This window comes from Taudactylus pleione, unplaced genomic scaffold (genome assembly GCF_031769625.1).
Source record: "Taudactylus pleione unplaced genomic scaffold, aTauple2 ptg001676l, whole genome shotgun sequence".
Lineage (NCBI taxonomy): Eukaryota > Metazoa > Chordata > Amphibia > Anura > Myobatrachidae > Taudactylus > Taudactylus pleione.
The window spans coordinates 135360-153441 of NW_028286073.1; the positions used below are offsets into that span (position 1 = coordinate 135360).

Here is an 18082-nt window from a genome sequence, read left to right on the forward strand (position 1 = left end):
TCCCATCCAAAAGTTCCTGTTTAGTTGTTGGTTTCACATCAGACCTGATGAACCTCTTCAACTGGGCCCAGACCATTTCAATGGGATTCATGTCCGGTGACCTACAGGAAAGTAAAAAAAAAATATTCAGTCACAGAGTACTGTACTTTAGTAAAAAGTGTACTAGAATAATTACTGCTCGGTACTGTACAGTACATACTTTTTGATACAATAAACAGTTAATACAGTACTATAGGACAATACTCACTCTGGTGGTGTGCGTTCCCAATTTATCCCTCTCTCTTCCATGAATTTTGCTGAAGCCGAATGTTTGGGATCATTATCCTGGAATAATCGATGTCCTGATGGAAAGCATTTTCTCACAAATGGCACCATACAGCAATCTACTATTTTTTCTTGGAAGAAGGTCTTATCCATGATCCCTAAAGAGATGAGAAATTGTCAGTAACAAGCGTACACTGTACAGGACTGTAAATAATTTTTACAACAAACATTACTGTACTGCACCTTCAAAAATATAGATCGGTCCTGCACCCCAACGAGATATACCTCCCCATACATGGACCTTTAATGGATGCTTCGGACGTGATTTAAGTGAGAGATGTGCACGGTGTCGGAAGGACAGTCTTGAGAACCTCTCGAGAGAAACGGAAGTTTCATCTGTGAAAATTACGTAATTAAAATTCTCTCCACTCTCTATCCACTGTCGTGCTTGTTCAACTCTCTTTACTTTATTAACATCCCTTATCATGGGATTTATCCTGTGGAATAAAAACAAGTTTTAGTTTACTGTCATGTAAAATCAGTGCATTATTAATATACAGTATATATATATTTTACAGTATGTACAGTACCTTGTAGGGCCAAAACTCCATCCCAGTTCCTTACGCATCCGTTTGATGCTGGAACAGGAGATGTCCAGGTCACATTCTGCTTTTAGAATACGCTGGATTTGTAAAGCTGTACGCTCATCATCCTCACAACTCAATTTGTGCATAATCTTTTTGACGCTCCTACGGTAGAACACATACAGAGCATATAGCAATTATTGGACAGTTAGTGTTGAAATTGGAACACAATACAGTAGCAATCTAGCAACATACAGTATAGTGTAATGAAAAAAGGTTGATGTAAAGTACCTACCATGTGCATTTTGAAGGAAATCTATATCTGGTCCGCGTTCTCTCAAATGCATGATAGCGCACAGTCTGTAAACTAACAAGAACACCACATTCTTTCAGCCAGGCCTGGATCTGTCGTGTTGTTTTGCGTTCTTTTTTCATGCTTGCAATTATCTTGCTGATGGCTTTGCTGATTTTTGCCATGTTTGACGACAAAATCTGTGTAAAGAACAAGAGAAATACGTTACAGTACTGTTGCTGAGTATACAGACTGAGTACAGTATACAGTACATAATTTAATGTTCAGTATCTTAAACACGGGGGTATTACATTCTTACTGTACATCAGCCGTAACATGTGTACACCGGTATATACTGTACTGTACTAGTAAATTTCATTTTGCAGGCTGTGTTTAATAAAAGATAGTTTTGAGCTAATTAGTGATATATATTTCCCAATTTAATCTCACATCAAGCTTTCATACAGTATGCCCCTAAATACGCAAATATGCATCTACCGTATGAAGGAGACAAACAGGACAATAAACACAGCAATATTGCGACTGAAACTAAAATGGCCGCCGAGCAAAACAAGATGGCGGCGGGGACAGGACGGTCACTCACGGGAAACTATGAGGGGCAACGGGAGGCTAGGAACGATCGGTGTCTGTATGTGATAGTTACTGGATTCACAAATAAGCCTCTACGGGGATGGGTGAAGGACGGGGCATACCGAGGCAGCAGGACGATAAACACAGCAATATTGCGACTGAAACTAAAATGGCGTATGGCTTGGAGCCACAGATCCCATTGTACCCCCCTCCATTTCTAATCCATCGCAGATGGCTGACAGCCACCATAGCGCCAAACGTGTAATACAGAGAGCTCTCTCTCATACAGATCCCACTACTACCGTACTTAGTGTGCATGGTCGGAGCAGCATCACCAATGTCATAAGTTTGCTATGCAACGCTATTTTGCGTTTCAAACGCACAGTCAGCTTTGAACACAGAGCGCTCTCACAGTCGGAAACCACTGTCAGACACAGTCCAAGGGACGTAGCCATGGTGCGTAAGGCTGAGACCGCATCTACGCTGTCGCATGTTTGCGTTTTGCATTTTGGGAGCACAGTTTGTGATGCAGAGCCCTGTCTCTCATTCTAGACAGTAGATTCACTAGCAGTTTCTGCAGTTATGAAATCACTATTCTGTGGCACACTAGTTGTCCTAGCAGACGGGGGATGGTGTCCTTAGCAATGGTCACAATTCGTAGCACTTTTCAGGACACTAGGGCAGAGCTGACTGCTTACAGTAAATGGATTAACAAAGCTTCCTTTATTATGGTAAGGTGAGGCTCTTGCTTGCTTTGGGGGAAGGGACCTGATGCGCACTGTGTATGACTCTCGACCCCACTGGGCATGCGCCAGAAATCCCATCGCAACCCTCCTACTGGGCATGCGTCCGCCAGAGATGGAAATTCAACAGCATACAGTACTTGTACCGACTGCAGTAATACAGCCAACTGCGCATGCTCAGTGATGGCATAGCGCTACATGGCGTATGGCTTGGCGCCACAGATCCCATTGTACCCCCCTCCATTTCTAATCCATCGCAGATGGCTGACAGCCACCATAGCGCCAAACGTGTAATACAGAGAGCTCTCTCTCATACAGATCCCACTACTACCGTACTTAGTGTGCATGGTCGGAGCAGCATCACCAATGTCATAAGTTTGCTATGCAATGCTATTTTGCGTTTCAAACGCACAGTCAGCTTTGAACACAGAGCGCTCTCTCACAGTAGGAAACCACTCTCAGACACAGTCCAAGGGACGTAGCCATGGTGCGTAAGGCTGAGACCGCATCTACGCTGTCGCATGTTTGCGTTTTGCAAACTACCGATCCCATTGTTAACCCTCCACTGGGCATGCGCATGAAATCCCATTGCAACCCCTCGAAGCAGACAGCCACCACAGCGCAGACATTGATGAAAGTTTTGCACTATTTAAACACAATCAGTTTGTAATGTCTTACTTTTAAGCAGCCTTTTAAACAACAACACGTACAGTAAAACACTACTAAAGTACAGTAGTTTCACTATAGTGTCCAGAGCCGACAGTGACAATAAAAAAAATATACGGTAAGGTACAGTATATTCTTTTCCAGGGATCGAACCTGGGACCATAATTCTACCAAAGTGATCACCTAACCACTAGCCCACACGACAGCTACAGTGAACCGCACAGAGCGGCCTCATCCTTGTGCACTCCTCCGGCTGCTGTTTTTAATAAAAATAAAAAAATTGTCATACTGTAATTCATCCCATCTCAGTGAAAGCTGTGCATGCATCTCATTAATCTACAGTATCGGTTATACCGTGACAACAACTCGGGCAACTTCTCTACTATTCAGATACTGCACCGTACCGTATGTATAATACAGTATGTGCAGTGATTTGCATCCTGTTATAAGATCTCACTGTATGGTACAGTACTATATACTGTATACAGTATGTATATTATGTGACATTAAAAATACAGTATGGGTTGTGCGTACATGCAAATGCTGTGAATGTGATATCCATCCAATTTACTGTAAGTTTAACAGTATGGCATTCTGTACAAGGCATTCAGTACAAATTACAGTACAACAGTGGAGCACTCGCCACCCAGCGGTTAAGCACTGTATTACATGCAATTACAAAAGTGGAGCACTCGCCACCCAGCGGGTAAGCACTGAATTACATGCTGTAGCATATCCTTCGTTGAAGAATACCACAGTATTCAACAAGTCCATGGCGCGACTCAGAGGCCTGCACGCCACAAGTCCATGGCGCGACTCACGCCATGCCATGAGCAACAAAATAGCTGGGCAGATCTGTATGAGGGGAAATATTACAGCTTCCAGCACACACTATGTGGTATTATATAGGGGGAGGGGACCGTACAGTGATATATGAGGAGGAATAACACAGCTCCCAGCACACACTGATATGTGGTATTATTATATAGGGAAGAGGGGACTGTACAGTGATATATGAGGGGGAATAACAAAGCTCCCAGCACACACTATGTGGTATTATTATTATATAGGGGGAGGGGACCGTACAGTGATATATGAGGAGGAATAACACAGCTCCCAACACACACTGATATGTGATATTATTATATAGGGGAGGGGACTGTACAGTGATATTATGAGGGGGAATAACACAGCTCCCAGCACACACTGATATGTGGTATTATTATATAGGGGGAGGGGACCGTAAAGTGATATATGAGGAGGAATAACACAGCTCCCAGCACACACTGATATGTGGTATTATTATTATATAGGGAAGAGGGGACTGTACAGTGATATATGAGGGGGAATAACAAAGCTCCCAGCACACACTATGTGGTATTATTATATAGGGAGGGGTCTGTACAGTGATATATGAGGGGGAATAACACAGCTCCCAGCACATACTGATATGTGGTATTATTAGTGTTCATTCTAGGTTCGGCAAGGGGTATGGCACTTGAGCGCTCGTCTGCAAAGTGGGCATGATTCGCCCCCTGTTCATCACTCTTGGGGACCCAGTTAGGCTGCCCCCAAGCTCTCCCTTCTCTGTGAATATTCACCAGTGGTGAGCACTGCACCGCAATTTTTCCCACCCGAGGGGCACTGCAGTCCGCAGGTGGGGTCACCACCCGGCATGTTGTTTTAGCGGTTTGCCAACAGGGCGCCGCAAAAGGGGCAGGGTGCATTCTGCCCTTTGAAATCGGGCAGGTCACCCACTAAAACAGCCTAGCCAGAACGCTATATTATTAATATTTAGAGGATAAGGGACTACAGTGATATATAAGGGGGATTAAATCAGCTGTTACCACAGACTGATATGTTGTAATAATATAAAGAGAAGAGGGGACTGTTTAGTGATACTTCAGCGTGGAAAAACAGATCTCACCACACACTTATATGTGGTAGTATTATTATATAAGGGAGAAAGGACTTGACGGAACAGTTTTTTAACTCAAGCGCGAAAAATGCAACCTTGCATTGTCAAACAGAAGAAGGTAATCGCATCTTACTGTACAGAGGGAGTGGCCTGTGGTGTCCTACACTATATAGGTGGAGCTTCCGGTGGTGTCCTACTATACAGGGAGAGCAGCCTGTGGTGTTCTATACAGTGGTAGCAGCCTGCATTGTCCTACTGCACAGGGGGATTGGCATGATTTGTCCAATACTATACAGGGGGAGTGGCCTGTGATGTCCTACTATACAGGAAGAGCGGCCTGTTGTGTCCTGCTATACAGGGACAGCAGCCTGTGGTGTCTTATACAGGGGGAGCAGTCTGTAGTGTCCTACTATACAGGGGGAGCATCCAGTGGTATCTTACTATACAGGGGAAGCGGCCTGTTGCACTCTACTATACAGGGGGAGCATCCTGTGTTGTCCTACCATACAGGGGGAGCAACCTGTCATGCCTTCCTATACAGCGGTATCAGCTTGTTGCACTCTTCTATACAGGGGGAGTGGCCTGTGGTGTCCTACCATACAGGGGAAGTGGCCTGTGTTGCCCTACTATACTGGTCGAGTGGTCTGTGGTGTCCTACTATACACTGGGAGTGGCCTGCGGTGTCCTACTTTACATGTGGAGCGGACTGCGGTGTCCTATTATACAGTTAGAGCAGCCTGCAGTGTATCCTACTATACAGGAGGAGCAGCCTTTGGTGTCCTATACAGGGAGAGCGGCCTGTGGTGTCCTTATATACCAGGGGAGTGACCTGTAGTGTCCTACTATACAGGGGGAGTGTCCTGTGGTGTCCTACTATACTGAACAAGTGGCCTGTGGTGTCCTACTATACAGTGGGAGCAGACTGCGGTGTCCTACTGTACAGGGAGAGCAGCCTGTGGTGCCTATTATGGCCTGTTTCTCTTTACTATTCAGGGGGAACATCCTATGTTGTTGTTCTATACAGGGGGAGTGGCCTGAGTTGCCTTATACAGGGGGAGCAGCCCGTGGTGTCCTATTATACAAGGGAGTGGCCTGTACAGCTGTTACACCCTTTGTTGTGTGCTCTGTATTCCTACGTTACTTTCCCTCTCCCCATATCTGCACCCCTTCTGCTCTCCTGTGTACTCTCCCCTCACACCCCTGTTATCTGTATGACCTCAGTATAGTCACAGATTCTCTCAGTTTCTGGAATAAATTTAAAACAAAAGTAAAAAATCCCAACATCCCTAATTCATGTGTTTGTAAAAGATTCACGTGGAGCAAATTGCACCAAATATGTGTCTGGGAGCAATAAGACCCCCGGCCAGGAGAGGAGCATTGGTGTAACCTTATACAGTACAGCGTTGTGTGATGGCCTCTGAGGAGCCTTATGGGGCTGGGTCACAGGAACCTCTGACAGACACTGACCAGGGCTCTATGGCTGGGGGGAAAGGGGAGACTTACTGGTCACTCAGAGTAATATGTCTGACTGTGTTATGTGTGTTCTCTGTGATGTCTATTATACTTACTTTATATATTCCTAGACAGTCCTGCTGTGAGGAACCAGAGTCTTTATTACTCTTTATTACACATTCTATATAATCTCTGATTCACTGAGGATGGACAAGGACGAGAGTCACAGGACTGAGAGGATCTTACATCTCACCCTGGAGATCATCTACCTGCTTACTGGGGAGGTGAGAGGGCCTGGGAGTGTCACAGTGACATCACTTATATCTATAGTAATAATACAGGGACATGACTGGGGAGGTGAGAGGGTCTGGGGATGTCACAGTGACATCACTTATATCTATAGTAATAATACAGGGACATGACTGGGGAGGTGAGAGGGTCTGGGAGTGTCACAGTGACATCACTTATATCTATAGTAATAATACAGGGACATGACAGGGGAGGTGAGGGGATCTGTGAGTGTCACAGTGACATCATTTATATCTATAGTAATAATACAGGGACATGACTGGGGAGGTGAGGGGATCTGGGAGTGTCACAGTGACATCACTTATATCTATAGTAATAATACAGGGACATGACTGGGGAGGTGAGGGGATCTGGGGGTGTCACGGTGACATCACTTATATCTATAGTAATAATACAGAGACATGACTGGCGAGGTGAGGGGATCTGGGAGTATCACAGTGACATCACTTATATCTATAGTAATAATACAGGGACATGACTGGGGAGGTGAGGAGGATCTGGGACTGTCACAGTGACGTCACTTATATCTATAGTAATAATACATGGACATGACTGGGGAGGTGAGAGGGTCTGGGAGTGTCACAGTGACATCACTTATATCTATAGTAATAATACAGGGACATGACAGGGGAGGTGAGGGGATCTGTGAGTGTCACAGTGACATCATTTATATCTATAGTAATAATACAGGGACATGACTGGGGAGGTGAGGGGATCTGGGAGTGTCACAGTGACATCACTTATATCTATAGTAATAATACAGGGACATGACTGGGGAGGTGAGGGGATCTGGGGTTGTCACGGTGACATCACTTATATCTATAGTAATAATACAGAGACATGACTGGCGAGGTGAGGGGATCTGGGAGTGTCACAGTGACATCACTTATATCTATAGTAATAATACAGGGACATGACTGGCGAGGTGAGGGGATCTGGGAGTATCCCAGTGACATCACTTATATCTATAGTAATAATACAGAGACATGACTGGGGAGGTGAGGGGATCTGGGAGTGTCACAGTGACATCACTTATATCTATATTATTAAGCAAGCAGCAGGGAGCTGGTCTCAGATATTAGTATCAGTCCCACAGTCCTCACTGGAGTTGGGAATTATATGGCCGCAGTATGTTGTTTTCTTTCTGTCACTGACACAAAGTTGTTGGAGCTGCAGGAGATACTATATACTCTACATTTTCTTGTATATAGGAGATTGTTATACTTGCTTTAGTGAAATAGAGTCTTCTTGTATATAATGCAAAGTGATCATCTAAATAAACAGCCCCATTTAGATGGAGTTTAATTGACCTCCTCATTGATGTCTCCCCCAATACACAGGATTACACAGTAGTGAAGAAGAAATCCGGTGAGCATGAGACTCCCAACAGCCGTCCCCGTGTGTCAGGAGGACTGAGCAGGGCCCAGAGCCCCATCATGGTGCCTCCACCTCACTCACTGATACATGAGAGACACAATGACCAGAAGATGCTGGAACTCATCAACAATAACATTCACCTGCTGACTGGAGAGGTGACTGCTGGGAATGGGACATTATACAGTAACACCAGGGGACGTGTCTGGGTGATGACTGGAGAGGTGACTGCTGGGAATGGGACATTATACAGTAACACCAGGGGACGTGTCTGGGTGATGACTGGAGAGGTGACTGCTGGGAATGGGACATTATACAGTAACACCAGGGGATGTGTCTGGGTGATGACTGGAGAGGTGACTGCTGGGAATGGGACATTATACAGTAACACCAGGGGACGTGTCTGGGTGATGACTGGAGAGGTGACTGCTGGGAATGGGACATTATACAGTAACACCAGGGGACGTGTCTGGGTGATGACTGGAGAGGTGACTGCTGGGAATGGGACATTATACAGTAACACCAGGGGATGTGTCTGGGTGATGACCGGAGAGGTGACTGCTGGGAATGGGACAGTATACAGTAACACCAAGGGACGTGTCTGGTGATGACTGGAGAGGTGACTGCTGGGAATGGGACATTATACAGTAACACCAGGGGACGTGTCTGGTGATGACCGGAGAGGTGGCTGCTGGGAATGGGACATTATACATTAACACCAGGGGATATCTCTGGGTGATGACCGGAGAGGTGACTGCTGGGAATGGCACGTTATACAGTAACACCAGGGGATGTGTCATGGTGATGACTGGAGAGGTGACTGCTGGGAATGGAACATTATACAGTAACACCAGGGGATGTGTCATGGTGATGACTGGAGAGGTGACTGCTGGGAATGGGACATTGTACAGTAACACCAGGGGATGTGTCTGGGTGATGACTGGAGAGGTGACTGCTGGGAATGGGACATTGTACAGTAACACCAGGGGATGTGTCTGGGTGATGACTGGAGAGGTGACTGCTGGGAATGGGACATTATACAGTAACACCAGGGGATGTGTCTGGGTGATGACTGGAGAGGTGACTGCTGGGAATGGGACATTATACAGTAACACCAGGGGATGTGTCTGGGTGATGACTGTATCGTTGTGTGTGTCACGTTCCTATAAGGTGTCAGGATGTCACTGTCTATGTCTCCATGCAGGAGGGGGAGTATATAGAGGAACACAGGGGTCTGTACAAGGATGTGATGATGGAGAATCACCGGCCCCTCACATCACTGGGTAAGAGGAGACTGTAATTTATTGTACAGGGGAGAGCAGGTGTGGGGACCCCTATATACACACATCATCTGATAATCACATATATACAATGTACTCAAGGCCTGATTCAGCTTTGGGAACAGAGTGAGAATTAGCACGTAACTGATCATCTTGGTGAAACCATGCTGCACTGCAGGTGGGGCAGATGTATAATGAGCAGAGAGATTTAGAGTTGGGAGGGAGGTGTCCAAACTGACATCTAAATTGCAGTGTAAAAATAAAGCTGTGCAGTATGTGTGGGCTACTTGCAAAAGCAGCTAGTATTTACCCTACATGCAAAATAATGTATGTATTTGCACCCCTTGCATTGCAACTTGGATTGTACTGGTACACAGTTACGTGCTCTTTCTCACTTTATTCCCAAAGCTGAATCAGGCCCTCAGTCACTGTGTGTCTCCTACAGATGGACCCAGTAACAGAAATACCCCAGAGAGATGTCCCCGTCCGCTTTATTCACAGGATTGTACAGAGGAGAATCACAGGATCCCACAGGAGTATCAGGTAGGTGGGATTTAGGGTCTCACCAATATACCAAAGTGTCTTTATATGAGCTGTAGGAAGCTGTGTGTGTCTTATTAACCAGAATTCTTCTAATTAATGTAATTTTAATGAAATCTGACATTTCTAAAACTGTTATTTTATTGTTTTGTGGGTTACTTAGGGTGAAAGTCTGGCTAATATAAAGGCGGAAGATATAGAGGGAGAAGAAGAGACGTATGTGACTGATATAAAGGCAGAAGATATAGAGGGAGAAGAAGAGACGTATGTGACTGATATAAAGGCAGAAGATATAGAGGGAGAAGAAGAAACGTATGTGACTGATATGAAGGCACAAGATACAGAGGGAGAAGAAGAGACGTATGTGACTGATATGAAGGCAGAAGATACAGAGGGAGAAGAAGAGACGTATGTGACTGATATGAAGGCAGAAGATACAGAGGGAGAAGAAGAGACATATGTGACTGATATGAAGGCAGAAGATATAGAGGGAAAAGAGATGTATGTGATGGGTGATCAGCAGTGTAAGGAGGAGGAAATCCCTACAGATATCAGCACAGGTGATTAATAAACACTTACTCAGAAAAGAGTCATATATGCTTCTTGCTCAATCACTACAACAGTACAAACTAATGAGGGAAATGTATCTGTCCAGTGGCGGAGTCAGGAGCCATCCTTCCCTATTATACTCCTGCTCTCCCCCTCACATCATGTCACTGTGTGTTACCAGCCCAGAGATCTGATCAGTCTCCTCCTCACACTCTCTGGTGTATCTCATACATCAGGAGCCATCATTCCCTATTATACTCCTGCTCTCCCCCCTCACATCATGTCACTGTGTGATAGAAGCCCAGACTTCTGCCCAGTCTCCTCCCCACACTCTCTGGTGTATCTCATACATCAGGAGCCATCAGCCCCTATTATACTCCTGCTCTCCCCCTCACATCATGTCACTGTGTGTTACCAGCCCAGAGATCTGACCAGTCTTCTCCTCACACTCTCTGGTGTATCTCATACATCAGGAGCCATCAGCCCCTATTATACTCCTGCTCTCCCCCTCACATCATGTCACTGTGTGTTACCAGCCCAGAGATCTGACCAGTCTCCTCCCCACACTCTCTGGTGTATCTCATACATCAAGAGCCATCAGCCCCTATTATACTCCTGCTTTTCCCCTCACATCATGTCACTGTGTATTACCAGCCCAGAGATCTGACCAGTCTTATCCCCACACTCTGGTATATCTCATACATCAGGAGCCATCAGCCCCTATTATACTCCTGCTCTCCTCCTCACATCATGCCACTGTGTGTTAGCAGCCCAGAGATCTGACCAGTCTCCTCCCCACACTCTCTGGTGTATCTCATACATCAGGAGCCATCAGCCCCTATTATACTCCTGCTCTCCCCCTCACATCATGTCACTGTGTATTACCAGCCCAGAGATCTGACCAGTCTCCTCCCCACACTCTCTGGTGTATCTCATACATCAGGAGCCATCAGCCCCTATTATATTCCTGCTCTCCCCCTCACATCATGTCACTGTGTATTACCAGCCCAGAGTTATGACCAGTCTCCTCCCCACACTCTCTGGTGTATCTCATACATCAGGAGCCATCAGCCCCTATTATACTCCTGCTCTCCTCCTCACATCATGCCACTGTGTGTTAGCAGCCCAGAGATCTGACCAGTCTCCTCCCCACACTCTCTGGTGTATCTCATACATCAGGAGCCATAAGCCCCTATTATATTCCTGCTCTCCCCCCTCACATCATGTCACTGTGTGTTACCAGCCCAGAGATCTGACCAGTCTCCTCCCCACACTCTCTGGTGTATCTCATACATCAGGAGCCATCAGCCCCTATTATACTCCTGCTCTCCTCCTCACATCATGTCACTGTGTGTTACCAGCCCAGAGATCTGACCAGTCTCCTCCCCACACTCTGGTGTATCTCATACATCAGGAGCCATCAGCCCCTATTATACTCCTGCTCTCCCCCCTCACATCATGTCACTGTGTGTTACCAGCCCAGAGGTCTGATCAGTCTCATCCCCCTCACACTCTCTATACAATGTGCTGGTGTTAGTTACCTGGGTATTGAGACTTAGCTTATTACGTACACCTACATAATATTACAGTTCATGGATCGCACAGACAGGACAACAGAGAATTATATCTTTATTGTGTGTTATGGTAGTAATACAATACAGTACATCATACTAAGTGGTACCTAAAGCAGTTGCCATGTTAATCTTCAGTCCCCTAGATCAGATGTTACCCACACAATGTACCTGGCAGGGGGCAGCAGCCCACAACCCAAGTACTGACTGATGTCAGTCACTGCAATCACCTCCTGTATGTCCATCCAGTGACACAACTCTCAGGTGCAATGTTCTGCAGAAGTGTGAGGAGATCCATAGTCCAGCAGCCTAACACCACCAAGGCCGGGACTTCTTCCCACTGTACCATCCTGTAATACCGTCCTGCTGGTAGGAGACAAAGCTCCACTCTCCAGTATCTCTTTGTAGGAGACTAAACTCCACACCCCAGAGGACGTTACGCAGTACTGAGCCCCAACCCCCTCCTGTCCTGTCCTTGTAATACAGCTCACTACCCACAATGTAGGTGTAAACCCCTGTGTAGGTAACTCATTAGTGTGTCCCCTGGTATTGGGTATCCCTGCAGGGGGGTTGGGTGTGATGTACACTCTCCCTGATTTCAAGTTACCCCCTGTGGTGTGAGTGCCTTAGTGTCTGAGTGTTACCGGGATAGGACAATGGGACTCAGAGGATTGGTAATGAGGGGGATCTATGATAATGAGTGGTCCCTCGTCTAGTTATCTCCTCGTCATATGTGACATCCCGCACCCTCCAGCTGTTCTGTTCTTCCTGCCTCAGAGACAGACAGAGGACACGGCCACAGATAGACTTCCTCTAATACCTTTCATATGTCACCTGGTAATGGCACATATACACAACATGACAGCCTAACTGTACACATTACTACTATACACCCCCTTATGTGCTGTCTATACCCCTCACCTACAGTATATGCTGCACATTACTACTATATACCCCCTTATGTGCTGTCTATACCCATCACCCACAGAATATGCTGCACATTACTGCTATACACCCCCTCATGTGCTGTCTATACCCCTCACCTACAGTATATGCTGCACATTACTACTATACACCCCCTTATGTGCTGCCTATACCCATCACCCACAGTATATACTGCACATTACTACTATACACCCCCTTATGTGCTGTCTATACCCCTCACCCACAGTATATGCTGCACAGTACTACTATACACCCCCTTATGTGCTGTCTATACCTCTCACCTACAGTATATGCTGCACATTACTACTATACACCCCCTTATGTGCTGCCTATACCCCTCACCCACAGTATATGCTGTACATTACTACTATACATCCCCTTATGTGCTGTCTATACCCCTCATCTACAGTATATGCTGCACATTACTACTATACACCCCTTATGTGCTGTCTATACCCCTCACCCACAGTATATGCTGCACATTACTACTATACACCCCCTTATGTGCTGTCTATACCCCTCACCCACAGTATATGCTGCACAGTACTACTATACACCCCCTTATCTGCTGTCTATACCCCTCACCCACAGTATATGGTGTACATTACTACTATACACCCCTTATGAGCTGTCTATACCCCTCACCTACAGTGTATGCTGTACATTACTACTATACACCCCCTTATGTGCTGTCTATACCCCTCACCTACAGTATATGCTGCACATTACTACTATACACCCCCTTATGTGCTGTCTATACCCCTCACCCACAGTGTATGCTGCACAGTACTACTATACACCCCCTTATGTGCTGTCTATACCCCTCACCCGCAGTGTATGCTGCACATTACTACTATACACCCCCTTATGTGCTGTCTATACCCCTCACCTACAGTGTATGCTGCACATTACTACTATACACCCCGTTATGTGCTGTCTATACCCCTCACCCACAGTGTATTCTGCACATTACTACTATACACCCCTTATGTGCTGTCTATACCCCTCACCCACAGTATATGCTGCACATTACTACTATACATCCCCTTATGTGCTGTCTATACCCCTCACCCACAGTATATGCTGCACATTACTACTATTCACCCCCTTTTGTGCTGTCTATACCTCTCACCCACAGTATATGCTGCACATTACTACTATACACCCCATTATGTGCTGTCTATACCCCTCACCCACAGTGTATGCTGCACATTACTACTATACACCCCTTATGTGCTGTCTATACCCCTCACCCACAGTATATGCTGCACATTACTACTATACACCCCCTTATGTGCTGTCTATACCTCTCACCCACAGTATATGCTGCACATTACTACTATACACCCCTTTATGTGCTGTCTATACCCCTCACCCACAGTGAATGCTGCACATTACTACTATACACCCCTTATTTGCTGTCTATACCCCCCACCCACAGTATATGCTGCACATTACTACTATACACCCCCTTATGTGCTGTCTATACCCCTCACCCACAGTATATGCTGCACATTACTACTATACACCCCTTATGTGCTGTCTATACCCCTCACCCACAGTATGTGCTGCACATTACTACTATACACCCCTTATGTGCTGTCTATACCTCTCACCCACAGTGTATGCTGCACATTACTACTATACACCCCTTGATGTGCTGTCTATACCCCTCACCCACAGTATATGCTGCACATTACTACTATACACCCCTTTATGTGCTGTCTATACCCCTCACCCAAAGTATATGCTGCACATTACTACCATACACCCCTTATTTGCTGTCTATACCCCCCACCCACAGTATATTGCTGCACAAACCTACAGTCCATGAAATACCCAATGCCAACTGATGAGGGCTGTCAGAGCTGGGTGATGTGGTTCTCCTATTTTAAGACCAGGGTCATCTTTGTTATTTTGTAAATGTTCAATTACTTGTAATCTGGCAAAAAGAAACAAAACCACTAAACATTGAGAACTTAGTAATAGTAGGAATTTTATACATATATTTTATTTCCTACAGATGGACGCACAATCAAGACCTCGGAGGGAGATTTAATTTTGAGTCCATATTTTAAAATAGAAGATAACATCAGACAGTTTTCTCCAGGAGACATCTCCTTTACTCTAAATTTGCACCCAGTACGTCACAGTGCAAATATATCATCTGGTTTCTCTAATCATAATGAATGTTCCCCTGATACCTCTAATATTGCTACACGCAGTACAGCTCACAGAGGTGATAAAAACTTTCTCTGTGCTGACTGTGGGAAATGTTTCACAAATAAATCACATCTTGTTATACATCAGAGACGTCACACAGGTGAGAGGCCATTTTCATGTCCTGAGTGTGGGAAATGTTTCACAGAGAAATCAGATCTTGTTAGACATCAGAGAAGTCACACAGGTGAGAGGCCATTTTCATGTCCTGAGTGTGGGAAATGTTTTACACTGAAATCAGATCTTGTTAAACATCAGAGACGTCACACAGGGGAGAAACCATTTCCATGCTCTGAGTGTGGGAAATGTTTCACAGAGAAATCAGATCTTGTTAGACATCAGAGAAGTCACACAGGTGAGAGGCCATTTTCATGTCCTGATTGTGGGAAATGTTTTACACTGAAATCAAATCTTATTACACATCAGAGAAGTCACACAGGTGAGAGGCCATTTTCATGTCCTGATTGTGCGAAATGTTTTACACAGAAATCAAATCTTGTTACACATCAAATAATACATAAAAAACATGAACTGATAGACCTAAAACAATCCTTTAAATAATTCCAACACTTCAAATATTTTGGCAAACCTTTTATATTTTGAGTGCCAGCAATAGTAGAATGGACAATACATAGCGCCATCAGTAGACTAAACATTGGTACATTTTCCAACAATCTAACTTTAAATAGGGAATTATATATTACACAGTCATGGAGACCAGAATGGAACAGACATCTGATGTTATACGTATGTGATGTAATGAGTTGCTGTAATTGTCATTACCTGTGTGTGATGGGGATCAGTGAAGCATAGATTATAGTAGCACACTGCCTGTTATATACTCACACACACAGTGCTATGTATGTCCTCTCATCACTCTGCATTTCATTCCACTGACCAATAGGCTCAGATGTAGGCCTGTGTCTTATCAGCCAGACTATATCTTACCATTCAGTCTTAGGGGGCAGCTAGCTGAGGGGGCAACTAACTGTGGTAATATACTAAGTGTGGAATAACTAAGTGGGTTTTCTAAATAGCTTAACCTAAAACATGGCTCACACAATCAGACACTCCCTCCCCTGCAGCACTGTCACACAATCAGACACTCCCTCCCCTGCAGCACTGTCACACAATTAGACACTCCCTCCCCTGCAGCACTGTCACACAATCAGACACTCCCTCCCCTGCAGCACTGTCACACAATCAGACACTCCCTCCCCTGCAGCACTGTCACACAGTCAGACACTTCCTCCCCTGCAGCTCTGTCACACAGTCAGACACTCCCTCCCCTGCAGCACTGTCACACATTCAGACACTCCCTCCCCTGCAGCACTGTCACACAGTCAGACACTCCCTCCCCTGCAGCACTGTCACACAATCAGACACTCCCTCCCCTACAGCACTGTCACACAATCAGGCACTCCCCCCCCCCCTGCAGCACTGTCACACAATCAGACACTCCCTCCCCTGCAGCACTGTCACACAATCAGACACTCCCTCCCCTGCAGCACTGTCACACAGTCAGACACTCCCTCCCCTGCAGCACTGTCACACGGTGACCTACACGTCACACACACCTCCAGGCCTGGTAATAGTAAAGGAGGTGGGGTAGGAATATTACTGTCCCAATCGATCACATACACAGATCTCCCACAGGTACCATCACTCACATTTACATCATTTGTACATTCTATCAGGACTGTCACCCCTTTCTCTCTGCGTGTTGCTGTCTATCGCCCACCTGGGCCACCCCAACAATCTCTGGAACCTATTTCTGCCTGGCTCCCTCACTTCCTATCCTCAGACATCTCCACCATCATCATGGGTGATATCAGTATCACTACTGACAGTCCACAATCTCCTCATGTCTCCAATCTACTCTCTGTAACCTCCTCTCTCAGCCTCTCCCAATGGTCTCCTCTACTCATCAGGAGGGTCACTGCCTTGTTCTGCTAACACCAAGGAAGAACTAGAAGAGGTTGTCTGTCATTGATGCACATGTATAATATATAACGTATTGTTAGCTGTAACATGTATAGATTATATACAGTCAGTGAGATATTAAAGAAAAGAATTAGAGATGTGAATATAGAATGAAGTGTGTAATAAGGAAATTCTGAGCCGTACGGCCCTACCATTAATTACTCATATTTATGTGTATATATATATATATGTGTCTTACTCTCTTGTTGTATATCGTTATATATAGTGATAATAAATTATTTATTCCTAATCCCTCAATATTGATCAGTGTTTTATTCTCTGTACTCTTATGTCTATTTATATCCCATTCATTGGTGATCCCTATACAGATATTTCATAGAGAATATCATCTGATTCCTTTTATAGTACAGACATATTAGCCAGAGTATAACGTTTTGTACAATGTATCTATGACTATATTCCTCATATGTATACTGTATCTATTCTTCAGCTCATATACACTCTGTGGTTACTACAATGTATATATTATTATACTCCTCATATGTATACTGTATCTATTCTGCAGCTCATCTACACTCCGTGGTTACTACAATGTATCATTTATTATACTCCTCATATGTATACTGTATCTATTCTGCAGCTTATATACACTCCATGGTGTCTACAATGTATCATTTATTATACTCCTCATATGTATACTGTATCTATTCTGCAGCTTATATACACTCCATGGTGTCTACAATGTATCATTTATTATACTCCTCATATGTATACTGTATCTATTCTGCAGCTCATATACACTCTGTGGTGTCTACAATGTATCATTTATTATACTCCTCA

The 18082-nt window shown here is 45.0% G+C and overlaps 1 protein-coding gene across 1 annotated transcript; it reads left to right on the forward strand.

Annotated features, from left to right (window-relative positions):
* The first annotated feature begins 6645 nt into the window (after positions 1-6645).
* LOC148439595 (uncharacterized) lies at positions 6646-16436 on the forward strand. The gene is made up of 6 exons (XM_088464530.1): positions 6646-6794; positions 8160-8351; positions 9398-9476; positions 9919-10016; positions 10177-10573; positions 15102-16436. The coding sequence occupies exons 1-6, from the start codon at positions 6717-6719 to the stop codon at positions 15857-15859; spliced, it is 1602 nt and encodes a 533-aa protein (XP_088320656.1). The 5' UTR covers positions 6646-6716; the 3' UTR covers positions 15860-16436.
* The last annotated feature ends 1646 nt before the right edge of the window (positions 16437-18082 follow it).